The following is a 19,983-nucleotide window of genomic DNA, read 5'->3' as shown; positions in this document are numbered from 1 at the left end:
CTCGTCGAAAAACATAAAACTACCAATTTTCAGATTTATACTATGAAAACTTCCTTAATTTTAAAAAATTTTAGAATAAAATTTAAACTTTGAACACATTGTATCTCTTAAACCGACGTCATTTTTATAACCCATGTTGAGCTCAATCACAACATTTTGGTATCTAGTATCTCCAGTTTAACGTTGACCCATTCTTTCGGACTCACCCTGTAGACCAGGTATTGAAAGTTAAAATTTTAATTCATTTTTTTGCCATTATTCTGCAGGTATCTAGGTTAGACACTTGAAAAATTCAAAGCTATGATTTTTTAGTTGACGAATAAGATACGTTTTGCAATTTCCGCGTTGCTAGTAGAAATTTATGGTTAATTTTGTAGAATTTACAGTTAATAATTTTTTACCCTGCATGTCTAACATGAAATTCGATTTAAAATCTGAAAGAGCAATCTTTTTTCCATTACTCGTGTACTTTTGTTTCATTTCGATATCTGGATCCGCTTTCGAGAAAAATCTATTTAACCAATGTTATGTTTAAATTTGATAATACGTAAAATTAAAAGCGAAGCAATCCCAGTGTATTTTCATTTTCTAAAACACATAAAAAAATAACTTTACAAATTTTCAAGTGTCTAACCTAGATATTTTCAGCATAATGGCAAAAATTAATTAAAATTTTAATTTTCAACACCCTGTGTGGCGTATTGGAAACTTTCGGATAAGACGTATTTCCTCCCATCCTCACCGATGGACGGGTAGTATTTCCAGCCTTCGGTTATCCCAATGTTATTGAATCCCCCAGTATAGGGATCTATAGACTCGAACTAATCACCACGACTTGTACTTTCTAAACATTTTTAAAGAATTCCAGGATGCCTCGTTAGCGGAACTAATTTGATGGGTACCTAAAACTGCAACTGATTGGAGTATAAATTTCTTTATATGCTTAAAATGTTCATGCTTAGATTCTCAAATAGCTCATTACTGATTAAAGGCGTCTAGATAAAGGAGCTCAAATAAGTATCGGGACTCTTCTGGAAGGATAAATACAGCTCAAAATGTCTCCGAAGTGGCGTTATCCTCGTTATTAACCTTTAAAGGAGTAAATAGATGAACTCCGGATCCAGATAGCAATAATTGGCTGCGCTGGGCAAACAAAATAACTTCTTAGCCTGTGACAAATAAGCAATTTCGCCCGCAGTATCTTCGGAAAACTCATTACCTGTGATGCGCCCCCGTTAATTGGCAACGCTTTGTCAAGATCATCCCCAATTGCCGCTCAGCAACCCCTCAAATTAAATTCGAAATGCGATTTGATGTAAATATGTTACTTCGTGTGCCGCGACAGGAAGGAAAATCCATTAGACGAACCGAGTTTTTTTTCCAGGGTTTCTCCGCACTAAGTCCAGCGCAGATCCGTCGGCTCCAGAAAGCGGTAATTTCGGGATCAGGGACGTAGCAGCGGCGTTGCACTGGGTCAAAGTTAATATCGCCGCCTTTGGTGGTGATCCAGGCCGAGTCACTTTGATTGGACAGGACACAGGAGCTGCGGTAGCCAATTTGCTGTTTTTGTCTCCCAGGTCAAAGGGTAAGTTAGACGCTTCCTTGTTCTTGCGAGTGGATCATTGTTCCAGAAGTGTCGCTAGTCGAACTTTTAATTAAATGAAAACACCAGTCTGGGAGCCAAAGCGCGGACATTATCCACTTTAGAACTCTATTTGCTTTACAAATTTGTACCTTGTTTTGTCGCCTATTTAGTTTTTGCTCAGAAATTCCAATAAGCTTTCGATTTTAGTTCTACAGATCTTAGAAGAATTTTCTTTAATTTCCTATCGGCCTTCCGAGTCCCCGTTTCGCAACTCCCGGCAAACATCGCTGCGAAACTAATTTTTCAATTTAAATGCAAGCGGCACTTATTTAGCTTTAATATCCTGTAAACTCTAAATAAACAGGTCGAATATTAAATTTCGAAATTGCGCTCGAATCTTCTTGATAATTACCAACAAACTGAGCTATCGTCCTTTTCAGTGATAACACTTTTTTCAGGATTGTTCAAGCGGGTAGTGCTGCTGAGCGGGACAGCCCTTAGCCCTTGGGCCAACATTCACAACCCTGACAGCATCAGACTTAGGGTGGGCAAGCAAATGGGCTGTTTACCTCAAGATTCGAAAGGGGACGATTTGGATGATATCGCTCCTTGTATGCGGTCCAGGTAAGTCGTAAATAATTTTATATCTAGCGCGAATCGGTATTAAAACTTCTTCAAATTGCTAGCAATGTTCTTCGCAATTAATCACGTTACTGAATTGCGTTTCGTCAATATAAATTGGTTCATATAATAATAGGTAAATTACGAATGTTCGGCAACACTGCTACGATTGTAGCGAGAGCTGACATGACGTCACGCCCATACAGCAGCATTAGGAAATCCAATACGGCAGCTGAACAAACAAACATCGCAACGTTGTCAATATGTCAGGGCTTAAGGGAATTTTCCTGATGTTAAGTTTTGCATGGAATTAGAGACTGAAAACCCGATTTTTTTTATGGATGGCCCCGAATTAATCTATATCGTTAACCCGCAAGTTACCTCCAGAACTCTCTTGGAGGAACCTGCAAAAGTCGCGACGAGGTTCTGAGAGCCCGAAAATCTTTTAAAAATCCTTCGAATTGCACCATAGATGGAGCCACTGTGAGGCAAAGGCAATATTTTCGAATTTTAAAATTTCTTACTTTAGCCGCTCCTATTCCTGAAAACTTCCCTTTTAGGTCTTCTCCGAATGAAATTTCTGACTTTTTGCGAATTTTGAAAACTGGGCCATCATTTGAATTCTTTTCTGTAAAAACCAGGAACTTCTCTGTATTAATACGAAGCACGATCTTATTCGGCGTCCCTTGTGAGCCCTAGAATCACGTAACCCAAGGCAATAACCGTGCCTAATTCCCATGGAGGTTGTGTTGTCCAGAAAATGATTTGCTGCCACGAAACTGACGGAGGGTGGTGGAGCAGCAGGGGTCCGGCTAGGGTCGCCCCTGGCAGTTCGAAATGACCTGGAAGGGTGCAATAGACTCCTGACCAGGCACAGATCTAGTGGAAGGGCGTATTCCAGGGAATCCCCGAACAAACTGCTTAAACTCTTCTTGGGGAATCGAGGTGCTAGGATGGTCCATTTTTCCTTAAAAACGAAGTTCCAAGTCCACTAGGTCGCAAATTACTAATTATTTAGTTTTATTCTGAACTGCAAAATTATCAAGAAATTAGAACCTTTTAATGAATTTTCGAACAACACTGCTCACCTTCTTGCTTTTCAAAGTCAAAATGACCTTTTCTCCTTTCTTCTCAAAATCTATTCACATATGAACGAACTGTTTACTAAATAGGAATTTGGGTCATTCGGGTTTGTCTCTACGACCCCTTTTGGGCTGTTAAATTGTTCTTACGCACAAATGGATCGAAACTGTTTGTTTACATCTTAGTTTCCATAGAGGAAACAATAAGTTTACGACCCGCGGGCGTTGTTATATTTTTACGGTCCGTCGCTCACAGCAACGGACCGTAAAGTTACAATAAGGCCCGTCGTTGCTGCTAACGGTCCGTAAAGAGAAAATAACGCCTTTTAGTTTTTTGACCGCCTTTAATCAACTAGGTATGATATTATTCAACTTGCACGTAGAAAATTAAAAAAAAGCGTAAAACATTGACGTACCACGGGCCGAAAGAGGGATTACGCCCTTAACCGAATAAAGGCCATGTGCTTTGCATTAGCCCTCAAACTTCAGCCTCGGGCTTAAACCTCTTCTTTCATCCCTCTACACATAAATAGCTATTAAAACGTGCTTTACGAATGAAAATTGTAAATGATCCAGGCAAATACAATCTTTTTTTGGTCAGATCTAATTTGGGTAAAATCATCGTTTCAGGCCGCTGCAGGCGATTTTGGACGTCCTGTTGGAAAGTGTCCGGTTCATGCCTCGCATAGCTCCATCTCTGCCTATTGATTCGGATTGTACTGACCCAAGCTTCGCTATGGAACATGCCAGTGATACTTTCATCACATGTGAAATAATGCTGGGGATCACCACCACAGAAAGCTATGCTGATTTCAACGCCAATGACATTCAATATGGATTTGAAGAGGACCAAAGAAACCGAGTGCTCAGGACTTTCATCCGGAACACTTATGTGTATCATTTAAACGAGATTTTTAGTGCTGTGCGAAATGAGTATACGGACTGGGATAAACCTATTCCACACCCTATTAATATTCGGGACTCCACCATGGAGGCTTTAAGTGATGGACACACGGTGGCACCCTCTATTAGGGTGGGGTATTTGCACTCTAGGAGGGGGGCTAAGACGTATTTGTTTCATTTCGGGTATCAGACTAAAGACAGTGATTATCCTCAGGTGCGTGTAGGAAAACTTTTTAAAAAATTTAAATTGAGTTTCAGCAATTTTTTGCAGCGTTTAGGGAGCGTTCGAGGCGAAGATCTCGCCTACATTTTCGGTCAGCCCTTAGTGGGAGGACTACCCTTCTTTCCTCAAAATTACACGAGACAAGATATGGGAGTGTCCGAAGCTTTGCTGGTTTTCGTGAGCAATTTTGTGAAAACTGGAGATCCTAACGTTCCTGGACTCACTAAAGACGTTCCCGACTATGGGACTCCCAGGGAAAAGACTCGGTATCGAGGGCTCAATTGGGACTCCTACCAAACAGGCACTCAATACTATCTGAGCATAAGTAAGTATGAATTCTAACTACTTATTTAATCGAGACGTGAAAGTTGATAAAGTTATTGTCACTTGTATGGAGCTTCGCGTCTTTAAAGTCTGTACCTTTCCAGAGGAAATAACACGCAGGAAACCAATTAAAAGTTTTCCAATTTGAACGGGGTAAAACTCTTCTTACCCTATCGACCCCATTTCCCGAACATATTCATAATCTCTTAATTGTGTTTGTCCTGCCTTAATAAATCTTGAGAGCGGGGCAGGCTCCCGGAGGCCCGGTTTGGACCCTCCCCAATTAAATTTATCTTGATTTTTTTTGGTGCGACGAGGACATAATTAGAAAACTGCTCCTTGGGGGTTAGTTTAATATGCGATAAAGGCTTCATTGAACTAATCCAAAACGAAATATGCAGTTATTAAGTAAATAATGAAATTTGCGTGCCAAATATCAACTCTGCTGGCGATTGCGATAATTGCCGCGAAAGGATTATTATAAAGCGGACCTAGAAAATCCTTTTGTTAAGCCCGGGGACAATATAAATTAAGTAATAGGATGGCAAATTTAATATCTCGATTCCTGTTCAGTCGGAACATTGATAAACCGCAGACCCGGAATTACTCCCGTCTTCGAGGGAGGATTATTGTCCGGGGTCCATTTCGTCATCTGATATCGGGAACGGCCGCTCCCGACGTCTCCCGAGCAATTAATCGGCGACTTATATAAAGAAAACCATTATCTCCAGGAAGTCCTGGATCTGACGGCCCTGGATCGGACAAATCGGAGATTTTCGTCTTGACGGGTATGGTTGGTTTATTGAAAGCCATTTCGAAATTACTCCTGTGATGGGTAAAAGAGAGTGGAAATTCTAATAGACAACAAAATAACAATTGCCGCTAATGGCAAGAGATTTGTTTGTCTATTTACGCATGTAAACGTGATTGTTGAAGGTTTGTGACCGAGTTTTGGCCAAGAGTTTCTGAATGGCCTCCAAGATGACCAGATTTAACACAATTGATTTTTTTCTTCGGTCTTTCCAAGTTCTTCAGGCCCGAAATTAAGTCAAAACCAATGAAAAACTAGGTAAATTATCTAAGCAAACACTAAAAAAGCCTCAAGAATTTTCGTAGATAACAAAGACAATGGTGAAATATTGAATTATTTACTTGCAAAATCCTTATTAGACGGAAACTGGCCATCTAGGAGACTTCGGCTGCTTAACGATGCAAAACAGTAAGTCTGCGTTACTAACACCTCTATCAGTAACCAAATTTGAATCCTATAAACACCAGCTTAAAATGATCGGCTATTTCGTGCACGCAAGGAGCACCTGCGGTCAAAGTAAAAGCGAGCAATACAAAAACTTAAACCGGATTTACACAGCGCAGAAACTCGAATTAGTTTCGGCGAACTAAAGTTTCCCTCGGGAGAGAAACTTGATTGAGTTTTCCAGACTTGTGTTCTTGCGGAACGGTTTTTAAACTATACACCATACGCGTGTAAAATGGTAAATCGAGTTGGGTTTTCTTGTATTTTCAGCTCAGAAACCGAAGATGAAGAGTCATTACCGGGGGCACAAGATGGCGGTCTGGCTCAATCTGATTCCGCAGCTTCATCAGCCGGGGGATGAGGATGTTAGCATGAGACATCATCATTTTTACGAGAGGGAGCCGTACTATTACGCAGGTAATAATCTGTGATGAAAAAAAGGGTGAAGGAAGGCGGAGGTTGACAGCAAAGGGCGTTCGATCACACTTAAAGCCGACTCGAAAGTGACTGGAGTGAGATTGATTGGGCAATAGCTCTGTTCGGCTTCAGTTGGGTTTACTTAGTTAAGCACTCAAGTTTTTGTCCTGTATTCTATGGTCGCTTGTTCCAGGTGTTTTTATTCAGTTGCAAGTGCAATGCCCTCTAACGCGTTTAAATCCTGCGGTTTTTATTTGCTTTCCAGTTTCCTGATTATGCTTTCTTTCATCAAAAAGACAATTTCCCGGAGTCATTAAACCTGTCGTACAGATTGAAAGCGCTGCTCATCCTTCCTCCAAACTCCCATCAGGCTGACAACTTTTAATAATAAGCGAAAGAACAAGAAAAGCGTCGAGCCCTGCTGCTAAATCAAATCGCTTTATAATTCGATTTGGTCCAAAGTTTTCTAATTTTTGCAATACTTTATTGCGGGAGTTTGCCAAGTCGTCTAACGCAATTCCAGATAAAGTTGCCCCGCGTTTCATGTAACGGGGGTTCGGTTTGTTTAATTTGCCTCTTTGCAGTCCAAAAGGGTTGTATTCGGATCGAGGGTTGCTCATAAAACGATCAAGGAAATCGTGTTATTCTCCTCCTTATATCGGGCTTAGTTATTAAGCCGCTTTCAATAACTGGTTCCCCCTTTTTTGTTTCCATCAGGTAATTAAATTCTGTCCCAAAACATTTTAATACAAAAGACGTTTTAATTAAGTCGAAGGCATTATCAGGCCGGTTCTCGGATGCTGTTTAAGCTGTCTTGCACGTTTTCAGCAAATTCTTCTGTTCCTCTTTACTTATTTGTTTTCTCACTCAATACGCCGTTAAAAACTTTGTAGAAACTTGATGCGGCGATAACTGAACTACAACTAATTAACCACAGCAAGCGAAGAAATTGATATCACCGCAATAAGAAATCCATCCGGAACGAAATGCGAGCCGGTTAATCATCGTTCGCAATTTCTCCGATGCAGAAAGATCGGAAATGGTACTTTACCACTCTGCCGCAGGCATTTGCCAGCTCTAATAAGTTGGCAATTAGCCTAAGTGGTCCCAGTCATGATCTACGACTATTTTCGAAAGAATAAGTCGTGGAAAGTGCAGCATAAACTATAGTTTTGATAGCTGTGAGTGCTCCAATTTTTATAAAAATAAATCCAAAAATGCGGAAACCTGAAAATTCCCTAAAGTGTTAATCCGCTTCAAAAAATTGCAACGTGGCGTTGCTCATTTGTCCCATTGGGGTCTATCTCCAGCAAAGCGGACAGGTCGTAATGGAAACTGTCACCTATCGAGCGACGTTGCCAAACGATGATAATAATATTAAATTTTGTATTTACACAGAATTATTATGGAAATTAAAAAAGTATTTCAAAATGATACCTTAGCTCAATGGAGGGTTTCCTGATGACCTCAATCGCAATCATAAAACTCCAAAACGTCCAGTTCTTTACGGGTCCACTTCTCGACTAATTCCGGGGTTCTCCCAGTGTTACTGCCAGCACTTTTCTCTTCGTCGTCTCTTCACCTGCATAAACCTTTATCTGTCGTATTTTTCGCGTTGGCCGAGATATTCTCATTTATTTCCAAATACATCAGGTCCTGTAAGAGCAGAGTCCTTCACGCGCCTCCCCCCCATAATGCATCCCGCCTCCATGACAGACTCCCAAGTAATCGGCAGTTCTGCGGTCAGCACCGAATGCTTACCCCCTACCACCACCACCACCACCACCACCACCGACGATCGACTGATGGGGGTGGTAGAAGAGGCTGGTAAGGCTTAGTTGGTTAATTACACAAAATCGCTTTACTCAAGTGAGTATTTGAAAAGGAAACAACACAGAAGAGGAGGAGGAGGATGAGGAAGAGACTAGTGAGGAGTTGTTAGAGCGCCTAGCAACTAGGCATTACTATAGCTATACTGCTGCCTTAGGGGTGACTGTAGGGGTGGGGTGCTTGTTGCTCGTGCTCAATATGTTGATATTTGCGGGGATCTATTACCAGGTAATTCAAAGGAAACATACTTCGGTGAATTTAGAGATAAAAGAAAATATGATTTCTAGAGGGATAGAGACAGGAGGATGCGCCGACACAATAGTAGCGAATCTGCAAATTGCACCTCCAGGCTCAGCAACTCAACCCCCTCTACTGAGACGATTCCAATGTCACAAAGGCCCAGCACCCCTGGAAGTAGCGCCAGGCAATCGCCCTTAATCGGAAGAAGAGAGCACGACTTTGGTGACATCCCCCCTTACTACAACACTGTGAGTTGCTAACAACATTCCGGAATTTTCTTGATTTTCCTTCCATGATAGCTGCCTAGAATGAAAGCTGCATGTCCGAACATGGCCGTCAGCACCACCCTGCGCAAGGACAAACCTCCCCCGCCGATGCGCACCTCCAGCAACCCCAGTCATTCCGTCAAGAAACGGGTGCAAATCCAGGAGATTTCAGTATAGCATTCGCCACCGTCGGAATGTCAAGGCGTCAAGACGGGTCGTCACATTCAATTCGATGAAACGTCCGTCATGGCAAGCCATCGTGACACTCCGACCAGTGACGAAGCATTGGACTTAGTCAGCGTTCGCTTATAACCTACGGCCGCTGACGTCATTGTGGTGGTCATGGATTAGATGCGGTTGTCATAGTTGCTGAAGGTTTCTCCCATCAATCCAAGGCCGAGATTCTTGAATCTGGTAACCAGGCGGTTTCAAAAATAACAACTTGACGACATCGGTGTAATAATATTGAGGTCATTCCCAAGCAGTGTTCTGCTCCCCGATGCAAGAATCTGGCCTCAAAGGGGCTCAATTATCGTCAAAAGTGACTTTAAAGCATATTTCTGGTCAGGTTTTTTTTTGTAAATAACTGAATTTTATGCTTAAGCCTGATTTTTGCTCCCAATTTTTCCACCCACCAACCACCCCATTAAAAAGTATGTACCTACGATTGCGGCCACCCAAAACCTCATCTATACTTCGATTTCAAACTAACCGTTTTTTCAATAACTGTTGTAAATATAACTAACAACTGTGTACATAATTGGATTACATGGAACAAATGATTTTATAACATAAATACTTTAAGCTAGAAATACTGCCGTTATATTATTATCCTGTGCAAAATGGGCATGTCCAGCAGCAGTTTGTTGTTATCCCTTTTTACTTTCTGTTAAACGTTGAGTTATATTTCATAAATTATTCATGTTGCAGAGGGTGATCACCACAAAAACCTCAAGTATTTAGTCTTTTAGCGAGACGTCCGTTAATAAGACATTTGATGATAAATAATAAATTGCTTAACCAACGCGCGTTTACGACCCACCACTTACAGCGAGGTTCTCTTTAATGATCACCCTTAATTTGATTTGTTGATACCACTCGACGATACACACTCGAATTGTGTACAGAGTGTAACACATTGTCTTGGAGGCATTTCAGGGAGCGATAGGACTTTTCAAAATAATAAAAAAACACGAATAAACCCATGTTCAAAAACGCACCATTTTCGATATACAGGGTGACAAAGTTCCACATATTTTCTTCACATCACAGGAGGGCATTTCGATCAGTCTCTATAATTTTTATTAATTTAAATTTAGTTTTATTTTAAAAAATTTTATTAAATGTTACGAATTGCTTCAGATAGTTGATAATTGAGCCGGATGATTTTTTTCCTTACCTCCTTTACATTTTTAATTTGCACTGGTAACTATTTTTGCAAATTCTACGAAAACGGTACAAGACACAAAATGGTGCAAAAGACCAAAAAGCTACAGAATTGAAAAAGGAATTTAAATTTGATATCAGGATTCATACAGATTATCCAAAAAAAAGATACAAAATATAATAGTATATGATCCAAAAAACAAAACACCCTGTACATACCTACTGACGATTTTGACATTTTGTCCTCGAGAGTTTTAAACAAAATGCGGACACTAAATTTCAAAAATTTTAGCTCAAGGTATACATGGATAAAAAGCAAAATATGAGAAAAAAATTTGACACTTTGTCACCCTGTATATCGAAAATGGTGCGTTTTTGTCCATGGATCTATTAGCACTTTTTGATTATTTTCTAAAGTATTATCGCTTCTTAAAATATCGGCATGATGGTATATAACACTGTGTATAAAAAAACTTTTATTTTACACGATATGTCGTTGTAAATAAACTTCTGAATTTTCTGAAGTAATGACTTAAAAATAAATATTAGAATTTATTAACAAAGTAAGTATCTAACAGCGTTTTAATCACACACGAAATAACCCATCCAAGCTCGTAATTTACAGCTATAGAAATTGTTTGTTTAATTCCCTAAACCCCGTTGATATCGCCCGTTTATTATTTATTAATGTTTGTTCTGCTTGTGAAAACTTCATCCCCATTGAAATGCAAAATCGGTTTTTGCAGTTCATTCCGTGTTCAAACATGTATTAAAAATCGAAATATTTACTAAAAAACTCATGAATTTTCTTGTAATAATTAGTGCGATTTCACGATTGCTGTATAATAAATTTCATTTAGTCAATTAAAGCAATGCAATTGAGCTGGTTTCGACATCCCCAGCTGATGGCACTCAGCCCATATTCACTCAAACAAAAAAACAGTAACGGTTTTTCTGTTAATTGAATTGTTTCCCCCATTAGTCTGCATTCGCATATCTCTTCAACCCATGTTCTTCTAAGTAGAGGCGAGATCTTGATCGGTTCTTTCCAAGGTATGTATTTCAGAACTCACTTAGCTCTTATCCAATGATCTTCCGTATGACGAATGTTAACATGGCTCAAAAATAATACGGCAAATGCAATATCTCGTCTTGTTACGACAGGAGGTGAATTAGCTGCTGAGTAATTTATACTCGCAATATAATGAAGCATAGATAAGTGAAATATTTACTAAAAAGACTTAAATTTTCTTGAAATATAACTTTTATTGAAAAACAAAACGTTTCCAACTCGAGGAAACAAAAAAGAAATAAATTATTAAGTATACATGAATAAAAATCCAACAAAACAGCAATAACACGATCGAATTTGCGTGCTTAAAGCGCACTTAATATGTTGCTGTTAACTTAATTTCGAACAACAAATAGAAGACGCATACAGCGGCATAAACCAATTTCAAAAGATTTATTGATTCCATTTTCCTTCAGTGTTTGTAACACTGCAGCGACGAAATTCCTTACAAACCACCTCCGCTCCTTTCGACGGAAATCTTCTTCTTCAAAATGTCTTTTTCGTGCTTTTGCTCTTCCAATTCCGCCATTCTGGCGAACCTTGAGTAAGTCACATGGCCGGATTTAATAGCAGACATCATCTGGAATAATTTTTCTATTGCGATATTGGAAATCAATAAATAATTACTTATAAATCAAACATGCGGAAAAAATGTACTAGTGTGGGTCAGTCATCGATTCAGCTGATAGGTCCAAATTTCGGCTGGCTGAGCTGTTTTGGTAACATAGAAGTGTTGAAAACATTGGACACAGAGGTATGCAACCAAGTAAACAATATTTTTACCCTGAGATGGAGGAACAACCAGATTGTGCCTTGTTAGTTTAAATTATTAGAAAGTGATTCAGTTGATTAATGGATCTGGTTGCCACCATGGATCTACCCAAGATACGTTTCTCTGACAATAAATCAAGTTTTAACGTCACCACAACTACCAAAATTAAAACGATAACAAACTGAAGCCAAGAACCAAGAAGATCAACCGAAACAACAAGCTCAAACCTGCAAATATTCGTCGAGCTCGACTTGGCCGTTCATGTTGGTGTCGATTTCCTTAAGGATCTCGTGTAGGGTTTCCCCGGGCACTTCGCGGTCGTCATCCCGCTGTAAAGGGGATAAAACCGGTCAATTAAATACCGCTAGAAACTTACTTGTAGATAGTCGGCCATCTCTAACTGCCCATTGTAAGTCACATTTATATCTGAGAGTAAAGTGTGGATTTCGTCGTCCGTGAGTTTCATACCTAGAGACTGAGAACAGCGATTCAAGGCATTTCAAAGTCGATGAAAAAAAATTTAAAAAAAAAGGCAATTTGTACCTTCAAACTCCTCCTGATATCGTTAATTGAGACATATCCCTTGCGATCCTTGTCGATGATCTGGAACCGTTTGATATATAACTGAATTTCCTCTTTGCTAAGGTTGATAGGGATTTTGTCTCTGCTGGCCCGATTTACATTCTGGCCCATCTCAGTTTGCAGGAACTCTGTGGCCATCTTAGTTTGTAGCTTCTTTTCGTCTAAAACAGTTTATTCTCAAATGTTGCGCCGGTCAAATCCAAAACGAAACTAACCTTCTGACCACCCTAACTCTTCCCCCATTATGGCGATTATATCCGGAAGCGCTTCTTGGGCGGCCTGCACGTTCAGGAATGCCAGTCGCACACGTCTGGCTATCATATCAATAGCTGTCATTGCATACTCCCTACATCCGTACCTAGACATCCAAAAAAAAAAAGATAACACTAGAATTGTTGTAGCTGCACGAAAACTTACCGCACTTCGGCGTCAATATAAGGGAACTCGGGATGGATCTTTTTCCCTATAATGGGCCATCTTTTGCCAGTCAAACTCGCCATTTTGGCTACCGCAAACGCTCTGTCTCCATAGGATTTGGCTAGATGTTCGGCAACTTCACATTCCAAACCGAAATCTTGGACTAACCTAATATACATGGTGGGAGTCCATTCGTGGGCTCCTTCCAGGAGAAGACCACAGGTTTGAGATTCATGGTATTTGCATTTTGACTCCAGGTTGCAAGCTAGTGGAAATCATATGTAGCCAGAATTCATTTTTATCTTTGAATGTAAAAACAAACTTTCTGAGAAATCTTACCCTTAATAGCAGCATCAATGGTCTCTTCTGCCATAGCTCTATACGTCGTCCATTTACCCCCCGCAATAGTGACCAATTTGGAGTCGCTGACGTGCACGATATGATTCCTGGCTAAAGACTGAGTGTCTGGTTTGTTAGGGTCAGAAACCAACGGTCGAATTCCACTCCAAGCGGACAAAACATCTCCTCGCCTCACTGAAGAATCCACAAATAAACATTGGAGTATAAAGTCATAGAAATCAAACCTTCAACATCCGGATTAAGGTAGTTCTTCACCTCTTCTAAAATGAACATAATCTCGTCTTCAGTGGGTTTGGGGCTGTGCGTAACTTGGCAAGGTAAATCGGTGGTGCCTGCAATGGTGTGCTTCTGCCATGGAAGGAAGAAAATTACCCTTCCATCACTGGTTGAAGGGTCTAATAGACCCATTTGCTCAGGACTGTAGTAACCAGGCAAAGTAATGTGTACTCCACTGCTTGGAGAACAAATCTCCTTCACTTTGGGATTGTCCATTTTTCTAATACTATCTGTGAAAGGTCCCGTTGCGTTAATTACGCATTTGGTGGGTATTGTCCAAGTTTTGCCGGTCATTTCGTCTCTGCAACTGACTCCAGAGATCACCTCACTACCGTCTTTCCCCTTGTTTTTTATCAGACCAGTGACTTTAACGTGGTTAATGACGGAGGCACCCAATCTGGCCGCTGTCAAGGCTATGGACAAGTTCATTCTCGCATCGTCTTGTTGACCTAAATGTTGAATGTAATACAACCATGTTGAGTGTTTAATTTCTACACTCACCGTCATAATAAACGATCCCCCCGCATAGGGCGTTGCCCTTCAACATGGGGAACAATTCCAGGGCGTTCTTTTTTGATAAATAATAGGAATTTTTCAAGGTTTTGGAGCCGGCCACTATGTCGTACATTTTGATGCCAACCCAGTAGTAGGGCACCTGCCACCATCTAATGAGCACAGAAAAGAAATTTAAAAATTTATGGATTTGTTGCACCTAAAAATATAACACAAAAAATGCATAGCTACTATGAAATTGTTGCCTCAGTTTATGACGTCAAAAATTTTGGTTACCATTAGTTCTCATATATGTTCAGCTGGCGTAGACGATTAGATAAATATTTAAAATGTAGCACGAGTAATGAAACTAACAACAAATCTACTTACTTATACACTGGCAACATAATAGGGAGAGGGTGAGCCAAATGAGGCGCCTGCTCCAGCATAGCAGCCCTTTCATTCAAGGCCTCTTTGACCATTCTATATTGTTCGATATCCAGTTGCATGATGGCTTTTTGAAGATATCTAACTCCTCCATGAATTAGTTTTGTACTTCTACTACTGGTACCACTGGCAAAATCATCGGCTTCGATCAAGGCAGTCTTTAGTCCCCTTGTGGTGGCATCAAGGGCGCAACCAGCCCCTGTGGCTCCACCACCAATAATTACAATATCAAACTGATCGGTTTGCAATGATTTTAGTTGTTCTGCCCGTGTAGGCAGGGCTCTTTTCGGCCTGGGAGTCGCTTTTTGTGCTTTTACAGACAGGGGCCACTATAGGTGAACTTTTAGAAAGGAAGCATCTCAGGATTTAAAGACTTACATTTTCATTGTGGTCGTTTAAAAGTAGGTAGGCGGCGAGGCCCGTTCCGGCCGTTCCAGCCAAACCTCCCACTGCAATTTTTCCTAGTTTGCTAGCCATTATCCACTTTCACCTGAAGTAAATGAAAGTCTACTGAAATGCTTTGTGGAGATCAAAGACTTTTGGAAAGTATTAATAGCCTGGGATTGAAATGAATCTGTCAATGGTGTGGGATGATAAAAAGGTTAAAATTGAGAGTTTGTTTTAATTGGAAAATGCTGGAAAAACACGATTTAGAAATTAGAATTAAATCTCATCATTGCATTATCTAATAATAATAATTTAAATAAATGCGCACACATTGCTTTCATGATTGGCGTTACAACGCTGTAAAAGCAGATAGCAAAATTTGCCTTAGATTTATATAATAATTTTCCAAGATTATTTTCTCAGCTAATATGTGAATGAGTATACTAAGTACCAAACTGTATCAGATTTTATCATTTCCAAGTACCCTAAACCAGATGAAGTCATTTTAATTATTATTTGCTCTATACTAGAGCAGAAAGTGCTTTTTTTCGTCACTTTAAATGTATAATAATGTCACTGCCACGGTTTATCTATAGACAACAAAAGTGGGTCAATTGCGTATTTGTAGCTGAGTGACTCTCCTTTTGGAACTGAATCAAAAATTTTCGTGTAATGGATAAACCTCTTTAAATGGGCAAAAGACAGCACAACCTTGAATTCAAAAATCGCCTGTTTGTAGTGTAAACTTGTTGATCAACCTAGACCTAGTCTGACTTCCTTAATATTGAGGATGTTTTCAACTTTGGACATTGACGTCATTTCCACAGGGAACCTATGGTAAACAGATTAATGAAATATGCATTAGTGCAGGACAGGCTGTCTGGAGGAAACACATTGAATGAATGAATGAGTATTTGGTTTATTTTGGGAAAAGTGTGGTTGAAAGGAAGAAATCATATTATGCGTGGTTAGTATACCAAATGAAAGTTATTAAATGTAGGTATTCAATCACCAACTCGAAGCTACTAAATAAGACAAAAAAAATGACTTATACAAGTAAAGCTGAAAGAGAGGTGAAATGATTTTCCTTAGTAAAAACTTAATTGGTAGATAGATATTTTGCTGATTAGAAAATGATAAATGAAATTTACCTATATGCTATAAAGGAAGGTTTTAAATAATGGCGATCACAAAAAATTAAAGATTTACATTTGCTACACTTGAAAGAGCCTCCAAAAGTCTTGTGAGAGCCACAACACCGCTTACAATTAAAGGGGCCATACCTATTCTTGGTATCAAGCAGTTTTTGAAATGTCCTGGATCACAAAGAAATTTGTTTCTAGGACTATTTATACACTACACTGAAGGGAACATAAAAATATTTATAGCCTGGCCTGGCTCAACCATTATAAATTAAATCATTACGGTTTTTTGACCATGAATAAACATTAAACTTTTTTAATTTCAGCTAAAATAACGCCAATTCTGCAAAAAAAAGTGACATTGAATGCTGAAGAACAAGCTGCTAATAGAAGTCGTTTCAATGTCACAAAAGGCCGTTGATTTTCCCCGTTAAATAACAATTATAACTAATAACAATTTGTGTCACCATTTGGGACTTAAACTAGAGTTGGCTTACGTTTATTATGGGACCTAGGATCCTGTTAATATTGCCACTTTTCAACGCATTTCGGCAGGTTATGTAAATTTAATCAGACATCACTTACACTGTCTACAGCATATCGCGTGAATGAGCCTGCGAATCATAGGTCGATCACGTCACCGGGATATTCCGATCAGATGTTGCCAAGTCTGTAACAACTTCCCTATATCGTCTGTGCTGACTGAACCTTCTTTATTATTGTGAGCATTTAATGCGGCATAGTTATTTAATGAATTAATAAACCCGACTATTTTAATTCTTCTAAAATCTTCATTTGTTAGCTAATTTTAAGTTTACGCTGTGTGTGCAGTCAAATTTTAAAATCCTGGGGAGGAAATTTGGCAATGTAGTACGTCGAAGGTTTTCAGGGTCTCGATTTGCAATGCATAGTTGCCAAGTTGATGTCGCGGCTGTTATTGGCATCCAAATAAATTAAATCCGAGGACATAATATCTTAAAAAATAAAAAAACTACATGCATAATAAACCAAAAAGATATATTATAGACGCATAATATTGTTTCACGCATTTTTATGCAGCAATTTCTTGACCAAATGGTAAAAATATGAACATCGGCATCAATGCAATATCGGAGCTTCCATTGCGCAATTTTACCAATGACGTAATACGAAGTCGCATCAATCAAATCTCTGCGTTACGCAATCCTAAAGCACATGAGGTTATTAAAAGAGGGGTACTATGAGGATATCGTGAAACGTGCGTAATTGTTTCTATTGTTGCGCAATTTGTCACGTGCAGCCGGAATTTGAAATAATGGAAATTCTCGCGCATGAAGTGAGCGCGTGTTTTTACGGAATTTTTCTACAATTTAGCAGTGATAGGGACCAAAGTGGTTCACGCGAGTTGAAGCATCTAAGTTGCCAACAAACGTGATTGGGCAGATTAGGGATCGTAATGTGTCACGTGGTTTTTTTAATTGGAGACCCGCCAGTCCTGAAATATGCTTACACAGAGTAACTTTAAATTTTACAATAAAATGTACACTTTCGCTTTTACGGCCTACAACTGTTATCATGAGAGTAGGAACAATAGATTTTTTATTAAACAATACTTGAACTAACAACGAATATATTCTATACTAAAATGTACTAAAAAAGAACTTTGGCTTAAAGGCATAGCTTCCTTCTTAAAAGGGAATAAGACAACCATAGCAGTACGTAAATAAAATATAAACTATATGTCTAATTCGCCTAAATGCCTATAGGTAACAAATAGTCACCATTTTTAGTTAGAGGAAACAAAAAGATCGAATTCTAACGCGATATATGTAAAGAAAATGCAATGCTATTCATTATTCTTGACAATATGGTGAACAACAATTGCACAGGCCCGCACTCAAGAAATCCCAAACCCTAAAAATCTCTTCATTAAGTTAGAATATCCCACAAAATTTTCTCAAATTTGTTCAATAAACTCAACTAAAATGAAAAAACTGTTTTGGGAATTGTTTCAAGAAATATTAACCCATTCTCATCATTAAGTGAGCAAAGAGGAACTTATATATTAGTATAAAACAATATATGTACGTGATCATTTGATCCTGTGGACATAGAATCCGTATTCTTTCAACTTCCTATACAAGGAAATGTACTTTCCAGCGGAGGTAGTGCGAGGCACGATGAACTTTTCACAAAACAACGTCCGATTTCTTGCCGCTTCGCTCAGGTTTCCATACCCCAAGGTAACCAAAAAGGTAAGCACAAAGCTGTAGCAGTTATGGTTGTCTTCACTGTAGTTCTTGGCCGACCAACATTTTTGTTTGCAGACCTGCCAAAGAGTGGTGTCCCAGTGTTCACGCCATGGAAAAGACACCTTGAATAGCAAAGATATTGTTGGTATCAGATATATAGTACTTTGGACTTTAGTCACCAATTTGTTCAAAAAAACAAATTTCAATTCAACATATTAAAATATTTCATACTTGGTCTAAAAGAAGACACTGATTCCAGTGATTCGACCGGTGTTTTCTCAGACCATGTTTGTCGAACTCTACAATAGTTCCAGTGGACGTGGTGACTCCAATGTGAAGGTCCATTGAATTATAATAGTCACTAAAAATATACGAGTTTTCATTAAAACACTACAGTTATAACTGAAAAAATAACATGAGCTTTTCAGAGAATTCATGGCCAGTTTTTAACAAGGTATACACAACAACAATAATTATTGTTCCGTTGACCTCCACTTGAGATGTGGTAATTGTTTTATTTGCACAAGTTACACGTTAGGTGGAATACATGTAACTTTTCACATCCTGTGTTTTATAATCGGACTTACTTTAAGAAATCTCCGGTTGTGGGTTTGATCACTACCGCACAGGGATACTGGGACGCTCTGATGAAGGGATAAGGAACTCTGCAACATAGACCTAAATAGAATTTTCGTTTTTTATTTGTCACCTTAAAGAACTGACCTAAAGGGCAGCAAAGAGAAATTGGCCTTCTCTAAATCTCCATTGCACACTGGGCACCTTGAAGGCAGGGTGAAGCAAAAGACTTTAGGGCCGCAATGTTCGAAGCACACAATGCCCGGATCCATCTTCGCTGGCTTATTCATTTTCCTGCACATTCAATTTCCACGCTAATTAGCTGATACAACGACCACTTGCGTTTTAGGTGAAGCAACCACTCGAAATTAGCTTTCTATCGAAAATTATCAAATAGCAGCCTAATGAGAGCTTTTACTTTTGCTTTTGCCAACGATGGGTTACTTCCTGATCGCATCAATTTAAAGAAAAGAAATGATTCTTTAATTCCCACAGCCGTGGTACAATAGTACAAACGAGTGCTTAAACGATCAAAGAGCTAAAGGAGAACGCAACACATTTCGGATGTGTTCAACTCAAATTTAATGCACTAGAAAGCTCGCACAATAAAATTATTAAGTCCGCTAATGGAAGCGCGGGTTTCTGGGTTACGACGATTATTAAAGGAAAAAAGTTATTTGGAGCGTGGAATTTACATAAAATGAGCAAAACTGTGATCTCCGATTACCATCTAGCGGGATATGGGCATATGTTAGATGAGAATAGCATTCCGTATAAGTAAAAATCATCAACCTTAGCCCACTTTTTTAATGGTTTTTTAGTTCTGAATGCGACATTGGCGGCTGGTTCTGGGTGGGTTGTCATTCTTATTTATAGATTTATTATTATTATTTTAAAAACTCTTGGGGTTCCATTTATCATTTAATACTCCCCATCACGGATAGTAAGACTGCTTACTTACCCCTGCTCGAACGCTCACTAAAGCTGTTTACAAAATGATCCCCTACAACATCTTCCTTTTCCCCATGCCAACCCCAGCAAATCCACCACTACCATTAATTAGTTCAACTATTGAACCAAAAAAAGGGAGATTATGA

At 39.2% G+C, this 19,983-nt stretch overlaps 3 protein-coding genes across 6 annotated transcripts in view; 1 reads left to right on the top strand and 2 right to left on the bottom strand.

The window, feature by feature from the left end:
• Positions 1-9,152, top strand: part of LOC136417131 (neuroligin-1-like) — a 64,823-nt gene extending 55,671 nt beyond the window's left edge. The window contains exons 6-14 of one of the 2 annotated variants that reach the window (XM_066402670.1): positions 1,385-1,585; positions 2,044-2,209; positions 3,919-4,405; positions 4,463-4,739; positions 6,264-6,410; positions 8,064-8,237; positions 8,296-8,468; positions 8,528-8,728; positions 8,780-9,152. In XM_066402670.1, the coding sequence (XP_066258767.1) occupies positions 1,385-1,585; positions 2,044-2,209; positions 3,919-4,405; positions 4,463-4,739; positions 6,264-6,410; positions 8,064-8,237; positions 8,296-8,468; positions 8,528-8,728; positions 8,780-8,923 (1,970 nt within the window). In that variant the 3' untranslated portion in view covers positions 8,924-9,152. Of the gene's footprint in view, positions 1-1,384; positions 1,586-2,043; positions 2,210-3,918; positions 4,740-6,263; positions 6,411-8,063; positions 8,238-8,295; positions 8,469-8,527; positions 8,729-8,779 lie in introns of both variants that reach the window. The other variant, XM_066402669.1, reaches the window with a different exon arrangement.
• Positions 9,153-11,378: 2,226 nt separating this feature from the next.
• Positions 11,379-16,707, bottom strand: Gpo1 (glycerophosphate oxidase 1). Of its 2 annotated transcripts, none has more exons than XM_066402416.1 (11): positions 16,577-16,707; positions 14,929-15,040; positions 14,494-14,879; positions 14,113-14,276; positions 13,560-14,060; positions 13,315-13,509; positions 12,976-13,240; positions 12,774-12,916; positions 12,520-12,719; positions 12,353-12,451; positions 11,379-11,784 (listed from the first exon to the last, which is right to left on the bottom strand). In XM_066402416.1, the coding sequence occupies exons 2-11, from the start codon at positions 15,025-15,027 to the stop codon at positions 11,650-11,652; spliced, it is 2,187 nt and encodes a 728-aa protein (XP_066258513.1). In that variant the 5' UTR covers positions 15,028-15,040; positions 16,577-16,707; the 3' UTR covers positions 11,379-11,649. The 2 variants fall into 2 exon arrangements, with proteins under 2 accessions (XP_066258513.1, XP_066258512.1); XM_066402415.1 differs by lacking the exon at positions 12,353-12,451 and adding an exon at positions 12,204-12,305.
• A 933-nt stretch (positions 16,708-17,640) lies between these two features.
• LOC136417133 (MKRN2 opposite strand protein) lies at positions 17,641-19,983 on the bottom strand. 2 transcript variants are annotated; one of them, XM_066402672.1, is made up of 5 exons: positions 19,848-19,983; positions 19,034-19,180; positions 18,898-18,975; positions 18,542-18,671; positions 17,641-18,432 (listed from the first exon to the last, which is right to left on the bottom strand). In XM_066402672.1, the coding sequence occupies exons 2-5, from the start codon at positions 19,174-19,176 to the stop codon at positions 18,151-18,153; spliced, it is 633 nt and encodes a 210-aa protein (XP_066258769.1). In that variant the 5' UTR covers positions 19,177-19,180; positions 19,848-19,983; the 3' UTR covers positions 17,641-18,150. The 2 variants fall into 2 exon arrangements, with proteins under 2 accessions (XP_066258769.1, XP_066258768.1); XM_066402671.1 differs by lacking the exon at positions 19,848-19,983 and having other exon boundaries at positions 19,034-19,360.

The sequence above is a fragment of the Euwallacea similis genome, chromosome 26 (genome assembly GCF_039881205.1).
Source record: "Euwallacea similis isolate ESF13 chromosome 26, ESF131.1, whole genome shotgun sequence".
Classification (NCBI taxonomy): domain Eukaryota; kingdom Metazoa; phylum Arthropoda; class Insecta; order Coleoptera; family Curculionidae; genus Euwallacea; species Euwallacea similis.
The sequence above is the reverse complement of the archived record's forward strand: the minus strand, read 5'-3'. Positions and strand labels throughout refer to the sequence as shown.

Excerpts from the sequence above, each read along its gene's own strand:
- Gpo1 (XM_066402415.1), bottom strand. The coding sequence starts at position 15,027 with ATGGCTAGCAAACTAGGAAAAATTGCAGTGGGAGGTTTGGCTGGAACG. Across the intron at positions 12,720-12,773 it reads AGAGTTAGGGTGGTCAGAAG|ACGAAAAGAAGCTACAAACT; the intron begins GTTAGTTTCGTT and ends AAACTGTTTTAG. Across the intron at positions 11,785-12,203 it reads AGCTCGACGAATATTTGCAG|ATGATGTCTGCTATTAAATC; the intron begins GTTTGAGCTTGT and ends AAATTATTCCAG.
- LOC136417133 (XM_066402671.1), bottom strand. The coding sequence starts at position 19,188 with ATGTGCAGGAAAATGAATAAGCCAGCGAAGATGGATCCGGGCATTGTG. Across the intron at positions 18,976-19,033 it reads TTCTCTTTGCTGCCCTTTAG|AGTTCCTTATCCCTTCATCA; the intron begins GTCAGTTCTTTA and ends TCTATGTTGCAG. Across the intron at positions 18,672-18,897 it reads ACAACCGGAGATTTCTTAAA|TGACTATTATAATTCAATGG; the intron begins GTAAGTCCGATT and ends GTATATTTTTAG.